The 21,871-nt window shown below is 46.5% G+C and overlaps 1 protein-coding gene across 5 annotated transcripts in view; it reads right to left on the reverse strand.

Moving 5' to 3' along the window:
- Positions 1-21,871, reverse strand: part of SYNRG (synergin gamma) — an 80,357-nt gene that overhangs the window by 45,297 nt on the left and 13,189 nt on the right. For 3 of the 5 annotated variants that reach the window (XM_084822427.1, XM_084822430.1, XM_084822431.1), the window contains exons 3-12: positions 20,965-21,083; positions 18,790-18,920; positions 16,216-16,321; positions 14,450-14,561; positions 13,119-13,421; positions 12,204-12,425; positions 9,760-9,837; positions 8,309-8,505; positions 4,991-5,239; positions 4,001-4,137 (exon numbers count right to left, since the gene is read on the reverse strand). In XM_084822427.1, coding sequence (XP_084678553.1) covers positions 4,001-4,137; positions 4,991-5,239; positions 8,309-8,505; positions 9,760-9,837; positions 12,204-12,425; positions 13,119-13,421; positions 14,450-14,561; positions 16,216-16,321; positions 18,790-18,920; positions 20,965-21,083 — 1,654 coding nt within the window. The remainder of the gene's footprint in view (positions 1-4,000; positions 4,138-4,990; positions 5,240-8,308; positions 8,506-9,759; positions 9,838-12,203; positions 12,426-13,118; positions 13,422-14,449; positions 14,562-16,215; positions 16,322-18,789; positions 18,921-20,964; positions 21,084-21,871) is intronic. The other 2 variants (XM_084822428.1, XM_084822432.1) reach the window with 2 other exon arrangements.

A 21,871-nucleotide genomic window follows, 5' to 3' on the forward strand; every position in this document is an offset into this window, starting at 1 on the left:
AATAGCACAACTTTTAAATGAGGGCAACGTGACTAAGCTTGGATTTGAACACCTGGCATTTTGTTGCTTTTACTGCTGTTCTTATCCTTTGGTGTTGTTGTACTGTTTATTTGCATATATGTTTTTAATAATATTTGCTAGCCACCCTGGGAACACAGTGGGCCAATTTACACGACCCAAACAAGCCCAGTGGCTTAAACAAGTCCTGGTGGCTTGTTGTGAGCCATGGTGCATGCTGGGCATGCGTCGTACGAATGTGGGCAGCATGGCTTGTTGCAGGCTTGTTAAACAACCCTCAAACAACCCCACAACAGCCCATGGGTTATTTGAGGGTTGTTTAACCTTCCAACAAGCCATGCTGCCCAGGATCGGACGACATGATAAACTGCAGCTGGGCAGCGATTATGCAAATAGCGCCCGGCACACACCACAGCTCACAACAAGCCACGGTGGCTGGCTTAAGCCACGGTGGCTTGTTTTGATCATGCAAACCAGGTCAATGTGTTGAAGGGCAGGATAGAAAGAGAACAAACTAAACAAAACAATTAAAATTCAAGCGTGCAATCCTATGGGGACATTTTTGGGAGTAAATCCCATTAGACTCAGTGAAACGTATTCCAGACACACACGGATCGAGCTTCACGTCTCCTAGGTTGAAGCTCAATGCTATCTAATAGACAAAACCAGGATATGGCAGGAGTGATGGAGAGGGATGTGATGGAGATGGATCTCCGGAGTGATGGAGAGGGAGAGCTGCTGGCCACACCCATGAAGCAACCAAGATGTCAAAGATATCTAACAAGTAGGGGTCCACAGATGTACCCATCAGCTTGTTTCTTGTGAGCACGTGGTTTCTTCTTGCAAGATCTCTCTCCCACCGAGCCTGGAGAAGGTTAGGAGATCTTGCTCCCCTTCATGGAAGGGACCATAGCGCAGTGGTAAAGATCACAGATTCAGTCACTACCATCTGCAGTGTAAAAAGGATCAGGCTGAATAGGAATGGGAAATACCCGACCCCCTGCCTCTTCCCCTGCCCCCGCCGCATTCACTGCCAAAATTATGTCAATTCTGCTTGCAGAGTCATGCCTGCAGAGTCGGGACACTTCCAGAAGTGCAATTCTGCTGGCAAACCAGGCCCACGCTCCTTGCGCACTTCGTTTCCAGCAAATCCCTGCAATTTTGGCAGCTACTGCAACAAATTCAGCAGCAGCATGCAGCTCCCGGTGGGTTCGGAGGGGCAATGTGCCCCCTGGCCCCCCCAAAGTTGCTGACCTCTGAGGTAAAAGGAGGTGGGGAAGACCATCCCCTGCCCCGGACCCTGGAGAGCCACTGCCGGTCAGAGGAGACAAAACTGGGCTAGAAAGACCAAGGGTCTGACTCAGTAGGGCTGTTCACACGACATGCTAGCTCATACTCAGTGGATGAGCGTGGGTTGTTGTTGAACCGTGGGTTAGTGCATGGTCTGAACACAGGACATTCTCCGCAGGGTGGCTTGTTAGCCACCCTGAAGAACCCAACAACAAACCATGACTACTCAAGGCGGCTCGTTGTATTGGCCCCGGGAGCATAGCCAAGTCATCTGTAGCGTTAGCGGGGCCAGGAGACCCATAATGCTTGCTTAAGTTCATTATTGGTGCAATTCCTTTGCTAGTAAGCCTCTGAGCATGTGCAGATGAGTCAGAAGGCCGATAACAGCCTTCTCAGAACATTCCTTGCTAATGAGGAGAATGTCTTATCGCTGATGTGCCTGAGAAGCAGAGTTTGTTTACCTTAAAGCTACAGGTGGCTGTGCTTGAGAACGAAACACTTCTAGCCCATGCTGGGAACGGACACGATGGGCGCTTGCTAGTGTCGTGCTGCCATATCGCTGACATGTATGGTATAAAACCCATTTGACCCAATGGCTCGTGGTTCACAGAAGCTGTCTGATCCAACCATTGGGTACGCCTGTGTGCTGTAAGTTACCCAATAAAGTCTCCTTGTAAGTAAATCTTTGAATCTGATGTATCACTATCTTGGCATCTTTAAATTAAGAGGTCGAAGCCCACAGCTGGGGCAACACACTTGTTCAAGAAAAATAAGCCACACTGCATGGTTACCAAGCCACCCCGCGGAAAATGTCCTGGGTTCAGACCACACACTAACCCTTGGTTCAACAAAGAAGTAGGGATGCTGGAGAAATTCGAGATGGACTAAAATGTGCTTGGATTTTTAAGAATCCAACCTGCGAAAGCCACTGCAGAGCGACCCCCTCAGGTCACGCGGAGTCCATGGACTTTCGGATGTTTTTTTTTTACTTTCCCAAAAATGTTCACGTATTTATTTGTAGGAAGATACACAAATTTCTGCTGAGAAAAAGTTGAATGGAATGGGGGACAATACACTAAATGTTACATACTAAGGTAAATGATGTAAATTGTTACGAAACCTCTTACGTGATTATTTGCACATTTTTCCGCAAGACAAAAAAAACAGTTGCATCCATCTGTGAGCAGACGATGGAACAAAAGGCGCCTGGCAATCCGTGAAACACAGACGGAGCGGATTCACTCAACCACTGAGTGTGGGTTAGCATGTTGTGCAAACCCAGTCAGTATAAGGCAGCTTCCTATGTTCCCTTCTGAATCTCTTTGAGGCTCAGTCCAACGGGGACAAGCTGCCAGCCCCCTCCCTAGCCCCGAGCTGGGACGAGGATGGGGGCTTGTCTCCCCGATTGCGCCAGGCCTCCGAAGTGCAATGTGAAATCACAATCAAGGCCCTGTTGGTTCCCTTTCCCACTTGGAGAAGGGACCAGGTCAGTGGAGAGCAGAAGTTTTGACCAGCAGCTACCAAGGCTGGCCAGAATTCATAGACTCTGGTCAGCAACCGTGCTAATCCCAACAAGGAACCGCTCTAAAGTAATTGATTATTGGTTTGGTAGAGGACTAGACAAAGTCAGAGAGGAAGGCATTTTGGGACAAGATATGTATGCTTTCAGTAAGCAGAAGACCGCACCCAAGCTCACAGAGAACTTAATTGAGCAGTGCAATGTAAAATAATTGACAAGTGTATGTGCATTAGGAGAAATGCTTAACAAGCTATTGCTGTGCCTCTTTAACGCAATGCATCACAGCAGGGAAATTGGGATCCTGAAGAATGGGATGTTCCAATGCACTAGCACAGCGTCATTAATAAGTGCACAAAAGCTAATCGGCTGCAAAATAAATAAATAAAAAATACTAGCCTGCTGGGAGCTGGCAGAGGGAGGACAGAGAGCTGCATTTTTATCCTGGGCTGGATAACGGGGCTTCCCTCCTCAGGTTGCCAGCTAGATTTCTGTGCAGAGCATGGAGGAAAGATGGAATGTTCCAACCCTCCTATGCCAACCTGCTCACTTGCCTGCACGCAATTTCTGGTCACCTAGCCGATCCTTTTAAATGGAGATGCCCAGGACTGAACCCGAGACCTTTGGCAAGCAAAGCAGAAACACCATCACTGAAGGGTGCTTATTTTATTAATTATTATTATTTATACCACATTTTTTCTCTTGCAGGCTTACAATGTATGCAAAAAAACAGTTAATAGCACAGTGTCAGAACACTCAACCTCTGGCAAGCAAAGCAGAAGCACCGTCACTGAAGGGTGCTTATTTTATTATTTATACCACTTTTTTCTCTTCCAGGGAACACCCAAAGCAGCTAACAACATACGCAACGGGGCAGTTAATACCACAGTGTCAGAACACTCAATCAATCTAACAATATAAGCAAAAGAAAAGAGAGCTAAAAACTTTTAACAGCAATATCATAAAATAAGCCATTCGTACAATGCAAAATATGATTATAAGAGAACACTTCTCTAGCAGCACTCACAATCTGAACTATAACTTTAGAGCGGGGCAAAATTATTTAGGTACATTACTCTTGCTGGATCCCCTGAATGGGAAGATGTCAAAGATCTGGGTTTAAAATACACACACCCCCCGCCAATGTCCTTTAAAATACAGCTTAAAATTCTCTACCTGCTCTGGAGTTGTGCTGCGGTCGTCTTGCTCAATCCAAGCACCTCCCCTTGGAAATCTGTAAAGGTATCGTCAAGCCCTCCCGACTTCGAAGCATCTTGGAAATCCTGGAAGTCGTCGTCATCTGGTTTGGCTGCCTAGATTACATGAAACCATGAGACCTCTTTCAGGACAGCAGCTACCTTGTACCTACTTTTTATCATTATCATAATCATTAACACTATTATTTTATTTATATATGTTGTTATTTATTGGCTGCTTTTAGGAGAAATTCCAGAGACGGGGTGCCACCACTAAAGAAGGCCCTGTCACTGGTCACCAGCCGCCTCACCTCTTGATGGTGGTGGGACTCTGAGCAGAGCCTCAGAGGCCCATCTGAATACCCTTAACGTTTCCTGGTCCTTAAGGTCTCCTGGTCTCAAGCCATTTTGCAGGGGTGGGGAACCTGTTGGCCCCACCAGATGTTTATTTTATTTATTTACAGCATTTATATACTGCTCCACATCTAGACAGATTCTGGAGTGGTAATCACTAAAAGATACAAGATAAAGAATAAAACTCCATGTTAAAAATTATTACTATTATTATTATTTGTTGAACAACACAACCCCCATAATCCCTGACTATTTGCAATGTGGGCTGGGGCTGATGGGATTTGGAGTCCAATAACTTCAGGAAGGCCACAGGTTCCACACTCTTGGTTTAGGGCTTCTAGGTCAAAACCAGCATTTTGAGCTGCTTCAAACTATTCAAAACTATTTGTGCTCCAAGGCATCTGACAGCACGTGCCCTCCTCTTGCTGGAATGCTCTCAGGAGCAGAGATACAGCTTTCTTCCACTCCTATAACCAGCTGCTGTCGTACTGGGCTGCATAACTGGGTGCATCCACCTGAGCCCTTCTGCTTAAAAATGAGCTCGAAAGGGCACATTGCCTTCAACCGACTTCAAGAATAATGCCCGTTTATTATGTCACACACACACAGCACAAACCTGGTTTGCAGGGCAAGACTGCATGAAACTGCTGGGTGCCTGTGCTGCCGCTCCGCCCACCGGTGGTGCCATGCTGATCCCCACGACTGCCGGCCCTAGACTGAGAGGCATGGGAACTGGCTGCCCAGAGGGCATCATAGGCTGTTGGCTCACTGTGACAGGGATGGCCATCGGAAGCCCACTTAACGTAGGGATCGGGGCTGAAGGAAACTGGTTTAAGCCATCGGGGCTCATGGCCGGAACTCCTCTCTGTATGTGGGGAAAGAGAGAAAAGCAATACAGATGACATATCACTGGGTTCCCCCCCCGCCAAACAATGTGACAGATATGCAACAAGGTGTGGTTTCAAAAAAAAAAAATCCTACTAGATGATCTATCACCATCCTTCCCCAACCTGGTGCCCTCCAGATGTGCTGGAACGCAATTCCCATAATCCCCAGTCAGCATGGCCAGCCTGGCTGGGGGATGCTGGGAGTTGTGGTTTGGGGAAGGCTGCATGCCACACAGTCAAGCCTAAATTTCCACACATGCTGGGGATGCAGTGAGTCATCTTGGGATACCGGATGATCAAGCGGGTGCGAACCTGGTTGGTCCTTGGGACGCAAGGAAAGGCCATTGTATGCCCCATGTCAGCAAAGGGTCTTCCCCTCCATGTCATGCATGCTGAGTAGCCCACGGGTGGGCAACCTGTGGCCATCCCAGTGCTACTAGACTGCGACTCCCATCAGCTCTAGCCAGCACGGCCAACGGTGCAAGATGATGGGAGCTGAAGCCCAACATCGTCTGGAAAGCCATGCGTTCCCCCTCTCTGGCTTAGCCATACAGAAGAAGTGCAGATGGTGAGAACCAGGCATTTTAGCACTTTAGCTTTCTGGTCTTTTAGCTCTGGTGTTTTAAATCTGCATTTCAAATCTCTGCATTGCTGCTAGGTTTTCTTCTGGTTTTCTTCTGGTTGTGTTATACTGCGGTTTTAATGCTTTTATATTTTAGATTGTTTTACCCTACACTTTGTGGTTTTAATTTTTGTGAACCGCTCAGTGAGCTTCAGCTATTGGGTGGTACAGAAATAAAATAAACTTTGAAGACAGCATCGTGATAGCGGTGCTCCCCTCTGGCCATTTTTCTACTCAAAATTGCACACACACCCCAGTGCTTTTGTCGGGGGGGGGGGGGGGAATACAGGTCCCTTTGGCTTTTTTCACCATGGGGAGAAAAGCAGCAGGGCAGGGGCGGGGAGGGGGGGGAACATGGCTGTCCTGGGAAGTCCCCCTCATTATAGCCATGCTCTGCTCAAAATTCCAGCCACACGCAGATGCTCTTTGGTTAACAAAAGAACACAGAATCAGTGGGAAATGACACGCAACTGTGTGTAACATACTATTTGAACCTACGTTCCACAGACCCAAGCTCTGCACTTCTCAACTGTTTTTAATGTACAAGAGCACCTGCTCTCCCTTCCCTGACAACAGAGAGGGTGAAGTGCTGACTGTGCTTCTGGAGGCATATTCCCAGAGTTCTCCTGTTTCCTTCTTCCTGCATTTTTCACCAGCTTTCATACCAGCCAGAGAGATTTCTTTCACAGGACAGCAAAGGGTTGTTCTCTTTACTCAATGCAGACACAATGCTTCCGATTCCTAGCCATGGTTTAGAGATGGAAAGTCATGGGATCCTTCCCGCAGCACCTCCCCTCTTGCGTGCGAATGCCCACTGTCCCCCACCACAATTTTGCACTACAGCTATACCAGCCTCAGTGGCAAAGCACCAGCTTTATGTGCTCAAGGTCCCAGATTTGATCTCCAGCATCTCCAGGTAGGGTTAAGAAAGAATCCTGCCTGAAACCCTGGCGAGCCATAGCTGCCAGTCAGTGTCGACAATACTGGGCTAGATGGACCATGGTCTGACTCAGTGGCTGGGATCACATAACATGCTAACCCATGATGGTTTATTTTCCAGAACAACCCATGATGGGTTAACATGTTGTCTGTGTGATGTTCCCCTCTCCCCTGCCATGGTGGGTTATTTCTCCCAATAAGCCACCCTGAGAACCCATGATCTGCAGTAGGTTTATTTTACCTACAGTAGGTTAGCATGTTGCCTGTCATGCCAATGTGGGTTACGGAGATTACCTACAGAGGTGCTTGGCAAGAGCAGCCAAAAATGCTGCCACTGCTCTGCTCCTCTCAAGCAATCTCTATTCCCGACGCAAAGGAAGCTGGGATACCTGCCCAGCTGGGTGGGAGGACTACAGGAGGAGGGGCAAGGGGTGTGTGTGTGAAATAAACTAGTCTGTGCAGCCTGTTTGCTTGATTGTCTGATGGGAGCAGAGTAGGTTGTTTGCATAACCACCTACCCAGCATAGCTTGCCACCCACCATGGGTTAGCGAGACGTGTGAACCCAGCTAGTATAACGCAGCTTCCTAGGTTCCTAACCGCAACCATAGTTAACACTAACCAGGGTTCCCATGATCAAATAAGGGGCTGAAGCTAGTTTGCAAACCATGGTTATGATAAAAACTGGTTTGTTTTAGAACTACAGTTGAGGGCTGCAGGGATTCATGTGCAATCCTACTCCTATCTCTTAACAACAGTTTTGAGTTTAGGAGCATTAGGTCTGTATCAGGTCTCTGCAGTCCACAGAGAAATCCTGATAACTGTCAAGAGGTCGCCCCAGCTGCCTTCTGAAATCCCCAGGTAGCCAGAGTCAACACCCAGACAATAGGGCTCTTTTCCAAGGCTTTATTTCCATTCAACCTAATGATGCTTACAGATGCTAATTGCTTGATCCTACAAGTGAGACTTAAGAGAGCTGCCTACTCGGGGGTTCTAGCCTTAGGAATCAGTTGATCTCCATTTGGAGGGGAAGGCGGGAAACCTCTGAACTTATGGGCTAGGAGGAGCGAGTCCACCCCTTTCCAGTGGGGCATCAGGGCACCGCTGTTGCCGTCATGCCAAGCAGGCTGAGCACCTCCTCTCAGCGCCCGCCATCTCCTGCTTGACGCTGGGCCAGCGCCTAGCATCCAGAAACTGCTGTTGCGCCTCCCTCTCCCTGCCAGGGTCACCATCCCTCTCAGGAATGTGTATCGGGAGGGGCTCTCCCCCTGGCTGCTCCTCTGAACAGCGCGCGGGTTCCTCTCCCACGGTTTCTATCTCTTCCTCAGAATCAGAACTGCTTTGGGGCTCTCTGAGCTCTGATCCAACCCTGACAATAACTTGGATCGAGCACAGATACAGGCACAGATTTTTATGTGCAACATGCTGCTAATGAGATGAGAGCCGATCCCTCCCCAGCTTTACCTCCCAATTCCCACTCACCCCTACCTGCATTACTGCGATCATAGCCAGAACACAATAGAGTTCTTCTTTCGTAAGCTTCCCAGGAGTGGTGCGATTGGCTAAGGCCCATATTTGTCCGAGAGTCTCTCTGGGAAGCCTGGACGACATGAGGATGGGATACAGTTTGCCAGTGTCTATCCCAGTAGGCGTCATAGTGTTTTCCAGAATTTTCTTGTATAGATCTGTAAAGAAGGAAACAGCCAGTCAAAAACTGACGGAACACTGCATATTCAAGACTTGTGCCTTTTCTCTCAGATGCCAGCACATCAGAATCTGCATTATGAACATAAGAAGAGCCCTGTTGGATCAGGCCAAGGGTTCACCTAGTCCAGCATTCTGTTCACACAGTGGCCAACCAGCTGCCCACGGGAAACCCACAAGCAGGACAGGAGTGCAAGAGCACCCTCCTGCCCATGTTCCCCAGCAACTGGTGTACATGGGCATACTTCCCATTAGAGGTAGCATAGAGCCACCAGGACAAGTAACCACCGATAGCCTTCTCCTCCAGGAATTTGTCTAATCCCCTTTTAAAGCCAACCAAATTGGTGGCCATCACTACATCTTGCAGAAGCAAATTCTATTCTTTAACTATGTGCTCTATTAGGAAGTCCTTCTTTTTATCTGCCCTGGACCTCCCACCAATCAGCTTCACAGGATGACGCCACTGGGTTCCAGTATTAGGAGAGAGAGAAAAAATGTCTCCCTCTCCACGTTCTCCACACCATGCATAATTTTGTACACCTCTGTCATGTCTCCCCTCACTCACCTTTTATCTAACCTAAACAATCACAGCTGTTGTAACCTTTCCTCATAGGGCTCCAGCCCCTCGATCATTTTAGTTGCCCTTTTCTTCATTTTCAGGCTCTACAATATCCTTTTTTAGTTGCAGTGATCAGAACGGTATACACTATTCCCAGTGTGGTTGCACCACAGATTTGTCGCACCATAGATTTATATAAGGGCAGTATGATATCGACAGTTTTAGTTTCAGTTCCTTTCCTAATTGTGCCCCACAAAGGAATTAACCTTTTACAGACATGCGCTTTGAACTTGGACATCATCAAATGCTGGCCACTCTAAAGTAGGCCCTTCCATGTTAAGCTGGGTAGCAACCCGAAAGTGTACAGAATTCCACAGGGAATGAGTCCCTTTTGATAAATTCTACTACATGCTTCTGAAGAGATGGCTTCTGTTTTTATCATCCTTGTAAAGAGATACCCCTAGCGGCAAGGCCCAGTTTAAAACGCAGCGTCACCTGATTAGTATTTGGCACAGCACTTCATTCTCTGTTCACCAAGCTTCCAACATGCATAAAAGACAAACAATCTTAAGAAACAAAGTTGGCTTAATTACAAGGAATCCAGAAAGGGAGATGAGCTGGCAACGTTTCTGAGATCAGCAATAGCAATTCCTGCTAGATTCATCATTATTATTACCTGGAACTAAATTATCATTGTAAATCCATGGAGGCATCAGTTGCTGGATTGGATCCTGTGAAGGAAATACGCCAACGCCTAAAGACACACACACACACACAAACAAAAAGAGAAAACTATATTTAGGAAACAACCGCAGCAAGTGACTCATCCAGAAGATTTCTGTCATCTTATTTCAAAGGAGGAATCAGCTTTCTACAAGTAGTTCAGTAAAACAGGCACACCCCTGGTTGAAAAAACAAGCACAAAACATACAAATAACTTAGTGGAGATATTCGCTTTTTGCATACAATTAGAACTCCAAACACTCTAATACAAAACAGAGCTTCAGTCACATCTCTCTGCACTGAGCTCTGAGGAAGAGCTTACAGGGTTGTTGGGCAATTTGTAAAACAAAAGCAATTCCCTTTCATTAATTTGTTGCTCAAAGTAAGATCTATTCCAGCCTCTTCCTACTTGGTGCCCTCCAGATGTTTTGGACTTCAACCTTCAACCATTCAGTCTGAACTCTAAAGGAGCTATCCAAGGCGCTCCACACCTTGGATAGCTCCTTTAGAGTTCTGACTGAAACCCGGAGCAGATTCACTGCCCCACTGAGTTGTAGTCTGGAGGGCACCAGACTGGGGAAGGCTGATCTGTTCTGTGGCTTTCCGCAGAAATACTAACATGTCTACCTTAGAAAGGCTAACTACCAAAGGAAGGGAAACCTAACACTCTGGCCCTCCGAGCCTCCAGATGGATTCAGGCAACCATGTTTGCCACGAGAGTGCTGACCTTTACAATGCCCTCATGCTGGGAATCAAATAGAGCTGGAGATATTTCATGAGCAACGTTGGCCCCTGCCGCTCTTTGTCCAACTGGGGGGGGGGGGCGCGGAGGGAATCTAGCACTTTGCAAAGAGCAATAACTTGCAGAGTCCATCACAAGTTCATTTCATGGCACTCCAAGCCCTTGTCGCCTTACATCTTTCTTTCTTTTTCATTCTTTACATTTGTATACCGCTCCAGATCTAAACAGGTTCCGGAGCAGTGAACAACAAGAGATAAAATGAATAAAAGATAAAAAGAAGAAACATGATATTAAGATTATTCTTTAAAAAAACAGAGTGCCAATAAAACTGAGGCTGGCTAACTGAGGAGGCCATCCTGGAAAAGAGCTTTTTCAGGAGCTGCCAAAAACAACCCAGTGTTGGCGCCTGCCTGACCTCTAAAGGCAGGGAATTCCACAGGAAGGGGGCCACCACACTGAAGGCTCTTCTCCTAGTGGACTCCACCCGGGCCATAGGTCCATGTGGAACCACCAGGAACATGCCCTCTGATGACCCCAGTGACCGGGCAGGTTGGTAAGGAAGGAGGAGCTCTCTCAGATATCCCAGTCCCAAGTTCTTTAGGGCTTTGTACACTAGTTCCAAAACCTTAAACCTGGCCCAGTAGCGAACGGGCAGACAGTGCAGTTCCCTCAGCAAAGGAGTGGCATGCTGAAAGGCTGCAGCAGCTCCCGACAACAGCCAAGCTGCTGAATTCTGCACTAGCTCCAGCTTCCAGAGCAGTGCTCCTATTTCACAAAGACCATTCCAAGCACACTCTTCTTTTAAAAAGGTATCAGTAATATCATTACTCTATGTCAACCTCCCCCAACCTGGCACCCCCCAGATGTGTGGGACTACAACTCCCAGCATCCCCAGCCAGGTGGGAGTTGTACCCAACACATCTGGACAGCACCAGGTTGAAGAAAGCTGCTCTACAACAGTCATTTCATTAAATCTGAAAATCACTGGAACCATTAGAAGGTCATTCAAACATCAGTGCGATTCAGGGGGTACAATATAACTAAATAAAAAAGCTGAAATAGTATCGTAAACTCTTGGGAAAAGTGCTCAACCAGCATTTTAAGTTGAGCTGTATTAAAGTTGAAGCTATGGACCTAACAGGCCTAAGGAAAGAAATGGTTTCTTCCGCACCATGTCAGGCTCCAACACCAGCCAAGAGCATATGGTGACCACATGCTGCGATCGTGAATGTGTGGTGAAATACTTGCTTTCATCTGACCTAAATCTGCACACATCAACTTCATTAAAGGGGGTGGTGCTGTTTTTTAGGGGATAAGGTATCCATTCCCCCCCCCCAATATTAACAACCACAAGGGCAAGAATCAGAAGACAGCATGCACAATTGGAAAAAATATTTTGCTGAAAACAAGGCAGGACTGAATCTTATTTGAAAAGCATGTTACATTCTGAGACCCTTTTAGGGTTATAGTCAAAAGAGGGCTAAAATCAGAACAAGATCTTGCTGTTGTTAGGTGTAAGTTAAGGAAAACAGGCACTCTGCTGTTAATACTGAAGCAGGGATTTAGAGCAAAGTTCCCCAGCATTCCTGTTAAGAGGTTAGCATGTTCAAGCAGCATTTCAGCGTACGCTTTGCCAAAAATACAGATTTGCTCACCACGCTCCTTAACTGACAGGTTTGGTTCTGAAGCCTTGTTTGCCTCTGGACAGGGGCTGCCATTTGGGGGCACCCCTACGGACTTCCAGTTATTGGGATCAGTGCGGTTCACAGCTGGAGCTGCGGCACTGAGCTCAACTTCAGGCATTTGGGGTTTGATTTGAGTCTGCCCAAATTCACTCAACCCACAAGGTGGCAAGGGCTTCTCTTCCAAGGAAGGGCCTGGACAAATAAAAGGAGGAGTTATTTGTACTTGGTTAACCGCCTCCACCTGGAGCTTCATCCCACTCCAAAATTCCACAGGCAGAAAGGAAATGTTGAGGCGCAGAAACAAGAACACATGAATAGTCACATACACAGGGCTGGTTGTAGCGCCATATCCAGCCTGTTTTTCCCCTTCCAACACTCAATGTTCCACAGCTACTGAGAACACTCAGTCCTCATTAGACTGTTCTCTACCCCTTAGGAGTTTTTTTTTTAAGTTTTTTTTTTTTACTTCTGCAAACCTTGAGTTTCTCCTGATCATGCCAACACCTCCCCTCTTGTTTCTCAGTGGCCCCATTCTGGTTTCATTTCCATCGGCACTCACCAGCTGAGTTTGCTATTGGACTGATTTTCAGGTGATACACATATGGGTCACATCTGGCACTTTTTATTCCATCAGAAGCTCCCTAATCGACTAATAACACAACCCTCTGCATGTTTACTCAGAAGCTCCCTGCCTCCAATACGGCTGCCCTCTACAGTAAATGTGTTTTAGAGTTGCAGCCTAAAAGTTGCAGCTCTAATTTACATCATTTGCCCCTCTGTGGTGCTTTGATTAGATGGAATTCATCAAGCATAAAGTCAGTTCCCACATTCCAGACTGACATATTTCATCTCCCTTGTGCTACCACCGAAGATATGGCATGTTACCTGTTTTCTGAGTGTTTTGTGAAGCTGGAGAAGTGGAGAAATAAGGAACCTGTCCAATGGTACCATGGTGGATGGAGGACACTGGAAACTGGGCTGGAGGGAGAGTCTGGGCTACAGCCTTCTCTGAAAGCCGTTGCCCAGCCTGGGAGATAGGATGGTAAGACTGAAAAGGCTGGGAAGAGGTTGGAGGCCCGATTGTCGGGGTTTCGACAGGCCCCTGTATAAAGTCACTAAAGTCGTCGTCGTCAAGAAAGGCAGAGGTTTGGGAGACAGGCACAGTAGAATGGGATGGTGTGGGATGATCTGCAAAATGGAATGAACACAGACGCACACAAAATGGAAACCAATGGAGGAAAACAAGCCTCTTTGCTAAGAAAAGGGAGAAGCAGCCATTTCTGGAAGAGGCAAAACAGGCCGGCTCTTATGCCACGTCGTTTCAAACAGCCTGGCTCAGCATGCTAGAGCAGAGTTCCATAAACTGTTGTTATAAGGGCTGCTGCTCTGGTTTGCTTGTTCTTTGCGGCCTACCTCCAGGCTAGCAATGCAGGGCGGTCGTCTGAGAAGCTTCTGAATTGGGGAGTGGGGGAAGAGGAAGGAACCTCAATTGACTGCTGCATTTATCCTGCTAAGACATATGCAAGTATGGGTTGGGGGGAACCATGTACAAAGCTGGAGCACGCTCCTAAATTTTCACGGCAACCCTTTGCGCTGCTGAAGAGGCAAGCTGCTTTCAAGTTCACATTTAAAATGAAAAGTGGTTTGGTTCTTCAGCAAGTGGTGAAAACCTGAACGATAACCTCCTTTGGTATGTCCCCCCAGCCCCAGCATCCTATTTGCATGAAGATCACCCATAGAGCCTTTCCTTACAATGCCCTCACTGTCTGAAGAGCAGAGAGACAGTAGGGCCTCCTTAGTGGTGGCACATTAACTACTGGATTTCTTTATCTCAAGAGAGCTATGGGGCCAATTCCTTTTAAACTTTAGAAAGTCCATACCACCTTTTAAAAAACATAATTACTCAGATGGTCTCTCAGCTAACTTTTTAGCTAGTTTGTACTGATTGATAGTTGATCTGTATTTTGACTTTTTTAATGACTGCTGTTTATTGTTTTTATTTGCACTATGTTTTCCCATTTTATTCTATTTGTAAACTACCAGGAGACTACTTTGGGATGGCTGAAATCAGTGACATTTACAAATGCTTAATTTTGGCTGGATTGTGCTCTTAATATACTAGCAAATGAACAATATGCCTCTAAATGTTTTCATTAACCCGAAGCTGCATCCACTAGCGGTTTTAATTTTCGGCATCTCTTATAAAAAATGAATACCTGCATTTTTCGGATGCGATGTTGGTGTGGGATGGAGCTTAGCATCTCGGGAAAAGCCATCCAAGTTCCCTTTAATGGCTTCCAGTGCATCATCTCTGCTTTTCTCACCCATCTGAAACACAGACATGACCTACTGTGAAAAAGCTCTTAGGGGGCAATCTTATGCACGTTTAGACAGAAAGAAGTCCTTTAAGTATTTTTATCCTGCTTTTTGGCCAAAAAAGGCTCCCGGAGTAGGTTATGATCAATCAGAAATATAAGACCTGCCTGTAGGCTGACAATCTAAAAAGATACGACACACAAGGAAAAGGGGATGGGGAGGGAAAAGGAAAACATTGGCTGGGTTCACACAACACATTAACCTACCCTGTGGGGAGTAGTTGTTGAACCATGGGTTATTGTGTTATCTGAATGCAGCACGTTTTCTGCAGGGTTGTTTATTAACCATGCAGTGTGGCTTGTTAACCACCCTGAACAATCCAACAAGCCATGGATTCTCAAGGTGGCTTGTTCGAGAAAATTAAACCATACTGCACTGTTAACAAGATGCCCTGCAGAAAAAGCGCTGCGTTCAGACAACACAATAACCCACCCTGTGGCAAACACACTGTGTTCAGACAACATGTGAACCCACGCTGCAGAAAACACGTTGTGTTCAGACAACACAATAACCCATGGTGGGTTAGTGTGTTGTGTGAACCTTATCATTAAGTAGATTTTCAGCCCTGATGCATAGGATTGCACCCTAAGAGAATTTGCAACCTTTATTGAAAACCCAGCGCATTTTTAGGTTCTGCCAAACCCTCCCCACCCCTGCCCCAACCTTTGTGGCTCCACAGTAAATCCCTTCAACCAAAGCAGGCAAACCAAAACAGGAGAGGTTTATAATTTAATGTCCTGCTTATACTGCTTTTGTTGAAGCTCTGTTTGTCTCACAGAATGTACTGTAATGGTTTGTGCTATGTTTTTATTTAAAAAAATAAGTTCTCTTAGGGTACCATCCTATGCATGTGCAAGAAATTTAAAAGGCATTGTAACTGAGCTTATTTAAGGCAGTTGGCTATATGAGCCTGCCATATGATTTTTATTTATGCATAAGATGAGTATAGGATGGAATAACTAAGAGACCCAAAGATTAGTAAGTTCTGTGGGCCTAGTTTGAGCCCGAGTGAATTTCAAGAAGTAATTACTGGGTAGCAGAGTTATTTGACTTTGCTAAGGAGAAAGGTTTACGGGGAAAAGCTTGTGGTTGATGCATCTTTTTTTTTTAGACAAGTTGCAAACCACAGGGTACACAGACAGGATGCATAGGGAGAAGCTGGGGACTCTTTGAGTTTCTCTAGAAATGACAAGGTGTTAACAGTGATGTTAGTAGATGGTGGGCACTTAGATTTAGAGTAAGGGGCTTAGAAGGAGAAAGACCCCCTAATAATAACCAATAAGCAAGCTTAAAACATAATAATTGCCAAGTATGGTATTAAGTGTAATAATTGGCAAAGAACTAAAGGTATACAGTTCTAAACTGAAGGTTTGTAGAAAATCTTTGGTAAACACAAATTTCTCTACACGTCTTTAGATAGGAATAAGTTCTACAACTCCCAGCATTCCCCAGTAAACATGGCTGGCTGGGGTATGCTGGGAGTAGTAGGACTTATTCCTGTCTAAACATGCATAGGATTGCACCCTTAGCTGCTTTAATTTTCCAACTTCACAGAAGTTAATTAAAATGCAACAGCCTGCCACTGAACACACCATTCATAACATACCTTTGGTTTCACGCTGCTTAAAAGCCTTAGCTTTTGTTTCTGCTCTTCAAACTGGCGCCTTTTCCTTTCCTCTTCCAACCGCTTTTGCTGGTGTTCAAATAGTTTCCTACAACAACATATACGCCATGCTGGTTAAAAATACTACTTAGGTGCTATGCTTAACCACTGTTTTCTTCTGGCTCCCATAGCTAAATGTGACACTTGTATACCTAAATCACAGTTAAAGGCTAATCACAAACCAGGAGGTAAAGCCATGATTTCAAGCGAGTTTGCAAACCATGGTTTGTGTTAACCATAGTTAAGCATTACAGCCACACCAAGCAAACCAAGGTTAAAGAACCATGAATAGCACTATCATGTTTAAAGAACCAAGACTTAATGGCAACTTCTCACGCCAACAAACTGAGCTCCCTGGAATGTCAGGAATTGTGCCTGTCAAATCTGCTTCTTAAATGTACACCTGTGTTTGGAAGCACCAGTCAGTAAGGAGTCTCCACAGCATGGGAACCAATTCAGCCATTTGCTGATGGGCAGGCATTTCTATTCCCTCCTTTCAACAGTGGGGAAGCAAGTGGGACGTGCATACAAATAACTGAAAATACTGTATAGCTCTGTCTCCCTTCTAACTTAAATAGCAGGATCCTGATTTGATAGACTGGCTCATTAACAAACTGTGGTTTAAGCAAACAACCATTTGCTGAGTTTGGACACAGCAAGAAACTGTGGTTTTGTTCCTAACGAGGAACGGAAGCTTTAAAATCTCCTCCTTTTGTGCGTAGAAGGAAATGCACACAGCTGAGGCTTTAATTGACCCAGGCCTTCGTTGAAACTAAGGTTCTGAAGTCAGGTCCATAAATGCAGGGAGTACTTGATATCGGGGAGTATCTGACGATGTTACATGCACACCCCAGCATTCTGAAGCATTTCAGTCCACTTTACCACCTCATTCTCCTGCAGGTAAAAACTAGCCCATCAGGGAGAAAAGTTCTAGTCCAACCTGCTTCCTGCTGTGCTAGGTTTCTACTTGCAGGAAGGGCCCCCTCCACAACACCACAGGCAAGATGAGAGGGAGAACAGGGCCACTCCACTAGCCCTGTTGAAGACCTCCCTTCACAAAGATTCCTCCTCCCTCAACTGTCACCCACAGCAGTCATTCCAGCAGGCTGAGATGAGAGGGGGAAATAGGGCCATTCCACCAGCCCTGCTAAAATTATTTCTTTCCCTTCTTCCCTCCCCATTCCTTTTCCCTTGCATGGCGTGGTCTTTTTTTTAGATTGTAAGCCTGTGGGCAGGGACTTTAATCGATTATATGTAAGCCACTCTGGAGGCCTTTTGGGCTGAGGAGTGAAAAGTCTTCAAATAAGGAAACAAACAACAAACGCAATCTCCTCCGTCTGCATTCTGAAGCAGTCCTTCCTATCACCTTGCGATTCCATCGCCTCACTCCGTCCAACATGTAGACCAGATCTCCAATCTGGAGATTTCAAGGGCCCCAACCAGGCTTAGGAACAGTTACAGGCAATACTGTGGATGATAGGAATGCATAAGCAAGGGGAAAGGGGGCACATGGCCCTGTAGCCAAACGCTGCTTTGGCACAGGTTCTCTTGAGGGATAAACAATCCTTCTTATCTCATCCAGTAGGTTAGTTTCAGAAGCCCTTTTCTGTGTGCCCCCTCTGGGAGAAACTCTGGGGGTGACAGTTCAGGAACAGGGCCTTTTCTGTGAAGACCCTGCATTTATGGAACACTCTCCTTAAGGAAACTCGCCTGTCACTGACACAGTCATCTTGTCGGCACCAAGCAAAAATGCACTTACGTTCCCAAGCATTTGGACATTAGTTATGGCTCAACTGTTGTGGGTTGCTTTTGTTAATTCTAGACTGTGAGGGGCCAGGAAAGTCTTTTGGATTGTGGATGAACACTTCTCCTGTGGTATTGCTTTTCAGATTTCATTTTTACAGTGTTTATTTTCTTTTGTACTGTGTGCTGATTATGGTTTATATTACTTTGGGGGGGGTCTGTTATATTAATTATGGGCTTTCTGTATTTGCGTGTAGAAGTTGTTTCGAGAATGCTTTTTGGAGTGGAAAGCGACACATACATTTCATAAATGTATATGAAATTTATATATACCCAGGCAACATCTAAGATCATCAGAGGAAGCCTTGCTGGTCATTCCAAAACAAACAGAATATCACCATGAAGAACCTCAGCGGCGGGGTCTTCTGTGTAGTGGTACCCACCCTCTGGAAAACCTTCCCCCATGCAGTCCGGGAGGCAGAAAATGTGGCATCTTTCAAGCACCTCCTAAAAACGCACCTTTTCACCCAGGCTTTCCCTGGGTTGTAACTGTTGCTGGGTTTTACTTTGGTTTTGCATGCTACTTTTAAACTTTTAAAGTCTCATATTAGGTTTTATCGTGCTGTATTTTACGGTTTTAATAGTTGCGCACTGCCCAGACAGCATTACAGAAATGTAATGCACAAAATATATAATAAATAATAACACTAATAATAATCAATAATAGTATCATCTCCAGCCAAGACTTTGGTGAGAGAGCGAAGCATCACTTACTGCTGTTCTTCAGCATATTGCTTCCTCATATCGGGGGCGTACTGAGGCGCTGCTGGGCGCAATCCTAGGAAGGGAGCCTGCCCCGTGAACTGCATTCCAGATGTTGGGATTGGGCCCAGAGGCATGCCACCCTGTAGACAAAATCAGAATTTCAACTTGAAACGATGATTTTGTTTTAAAAAATAAGAAAGACAAACCCTGGTGAGCCAGTCCAAGTATTTTGTGGTTGTTTTTTTAGCAGACTGGAAATATACATGAAGTAATTTACAGTGAGAACTTGCCACTCAAGGATAAATGCCCATTGTCCTTCCACTGATATCTGCTCTTAGAAAATCACTCAACCCAGCTGGAAAGTTAAAAATGTGACAAGTGCACCACTCCACAGGGTGAAGTATGTGCTACACAACCACAAGAAACCCAGTTGTGGAGCACATGCATAGAAATCAGGAGCTTAACGGCTCCTGATTTCTATTCCATGGCACAGGAGCACTTTTAAGAATACATAACATGCAAACAAGGGTTTTTAATGCGGCGCCCGCAAGGACCGCCCATGGCGCCCACAAAGCGCTCCCCTCTCTGTCCCTTAAAAACAAAAAGTTTTACGAAAAACCTTGGGAAATGTTCGGGCAACGTTCTTTCTCTCCCTTTCTAGCCTCTACCCAGCTCTTTCTCTTCCCTCTACCCCTTTGTCTGGCTTCAGTTCCCAAATGTGCCCACGGGTCCAAAAAAGGTCGGGGACCTCTGCCTTGCCCAATAGCGAGACTCCCCTGTTGTTGTTGCTTTTTAAAAATGGTGTCAGCTCAGTTTTTATCAATTTATTTCAAGAGTACAGACATTCATTATGGCGGACCCCCAACCTGGCAACCTCCAGATGGGTGGCTGGGAATGATGGAAGTTGCGGTCCAACACATCTGGGGGGTGTCAGGTTGGGGAAGGCTGGGTTAGACTACAACCCCCGCCATTCATATCAGCAAGGCCACTGGCCTTACTGGGTGAAGACGATGGGAGCTGTAGTCCAACACATTTGGAGAGCTCTGGGTTGGGAGAGGGGTTGCATTACGGGCTCTCGCTTGGGCCTTTTCCAAACATGGTTATAGGTCTGTCCCCAACACCTGGGACATTAGGGAGTGCCACTAATCAGCTGCTCGGAGGCAGAGAGTTGTACCCATTTGAGAGGTCTCTTGGGAAGCCTCGGAGGGGGGCCTTTTCCTCAAGCCTTGGTGGGGGGCAGGATACGACTTAAAAATATCCAAGCCAATCTGGGTCAGACTCCTTGGGTGGCCAGCTTGCCTCGTCTCTTGCTTCAGTCCCTCTCCCTCTTGCCCCGATCAGCTAATATGCCGCACTTCCTGATACCTGGGGGTCGTTTTGGACTCCCAGCTGTCCACGGAGGCTCAGGTGTCAGCTGTGAGCCGGACAGCGCTGTACCAACTCCATCTGATACGGCGGCTGCGCCCCTCCCTTCCCGACCGTCTGCTCCCGTCGGTAGTACGTGCCCTGGTCTCCTCTCGCTTAGACTACTGTAATGCGCTCTACGTGGGGTTACCCTTGAAGACGGTTCGGAAGCTGCGGCTGGTACAGAACGCGGCGGCTCGCCTGATTACAGGCAGCCGCCGGCGAGATCGCATCACTCCAGTGCTGAAGGAGTTGCACTGGTTACCAGTTGTTCTCCGGGCCAAATTCAAGGTGTTGGTTTTGACCTTTAAAACCCTATATGGTTCCGGCCCAGCCTATCTTAAGGAGCGCCTCCAGCAACACCAGACAGGCCGCTTAACAAGATCAGCCTCGGATGGCCTTCTCTCTGTCCCATCAGCCAGAACAGCTAGACTGGTGGGGACGAGGGAGAGGGCCTTCTCTGTGGTGGCCCCCACTCTGTGGAACTCCCTCCCTAGGGAACTCCGTCATGCCCCCTCTTTAATGAGCTTCCATCGTGCATTAAAAACGTGGTTGTTCAGGCAGGCATTTGGGGTGGGTTAGGGTATTTTTTTTAAAAAAAAATTATGGTAAAATTTTATTGTTTTAAATTGTTTATGGTGGGTTGTACATCGCCCAGAGTGGCTGGGTGACCAGTCAGATGGGCGATTAATAAATTTAATAAATAAATAAATAAAATAAATAAATACCATTAAAGCCTAACAGCTTCACATTGACTCAATACAAGGGTTAGTTCCAAACCTGCATGGTCATCGTTCCGGGAGGCATTTGGGAGCCGTAATTCATTCCCATCATGCCCTGCATGTTGTGCTGCATGACCGACACCATTGGGAAGCCTTGCTGTTGCATGGGAAACATACCTACACCAAGACATGACAGACTGGTTAAGGTTCTTGTTAGCCTGAGCTCAAGCTGGTCCGCAACTAGAAGAATAAATCTCTGGGCCAGGGCAAACACAATCTGGCCCATCCATTGGAGGGGAGGGGGGTTAAGGGAGTAGGGGAACAAGGAGACAGGAACAAGCCTGCTTCAGTTGGACTGCCTCACCCCAGAAGATGAGAGGCAAAGCAGGGCCATCCCACCAGCCCTGCCGAAAACCTAATTGCTTTCCTTTTCCCTCCCCATCCCCTTTTCCTTGTGTGTCGTGTCTTTTTGGATTGTCAGCTTGCAGGCAGGGACTGTCTTATTTTACTGACTGATTGTAAGCCATTCCGGGAGCCTTTTGGGGGCTGAGGAGCAGAATAAAAATACTTTAAATAAATAAAATCACAGGGCTTCTCCAGGGGTTGGCTCCAGGTTTGAGGGGGGATGGGGAACGTAGCAAAGTGCCCTCTCATGCCTCAGTCAATGAGCTTTACCCAATGGCAGTGCTGCAAGCAGTCTTCTTGGGTCTAGTTGCTATTCTGATCTCCCACAATGCCCCTGATGTAGCATCACTCCAGGGCACTGTGGGAAATTAAAATGGCAGGCAGACCCACTGGTGTGCGCTACACAACCACAAGAAACCCACTTGTGGAGCACATGCATAGAAATCAGGAGTTTAACAGCTCCTGATTTCTATTCTGTGACACAGGAGCACTTTTTAAGTGCTCAAGGATCCCCTGTGCACAAGGACCTGCGGAAGGATCCCGTGTTGCCACCAGGTATG

This window comes from Heloderma suspectum, chromosome 16, assembly GCF_057233095.1.
Source record: "Heloderma suspectum isolate Gila_16-S chromosome 16, 16-S_ref, whole genome shotgun sequence".
Lineage (NCBI taxonomy): Eukaryota > Metazoa > Chordata > Lepidosauria > Squamata > Helodermatidae > Heloderma > Heloderma suspectum.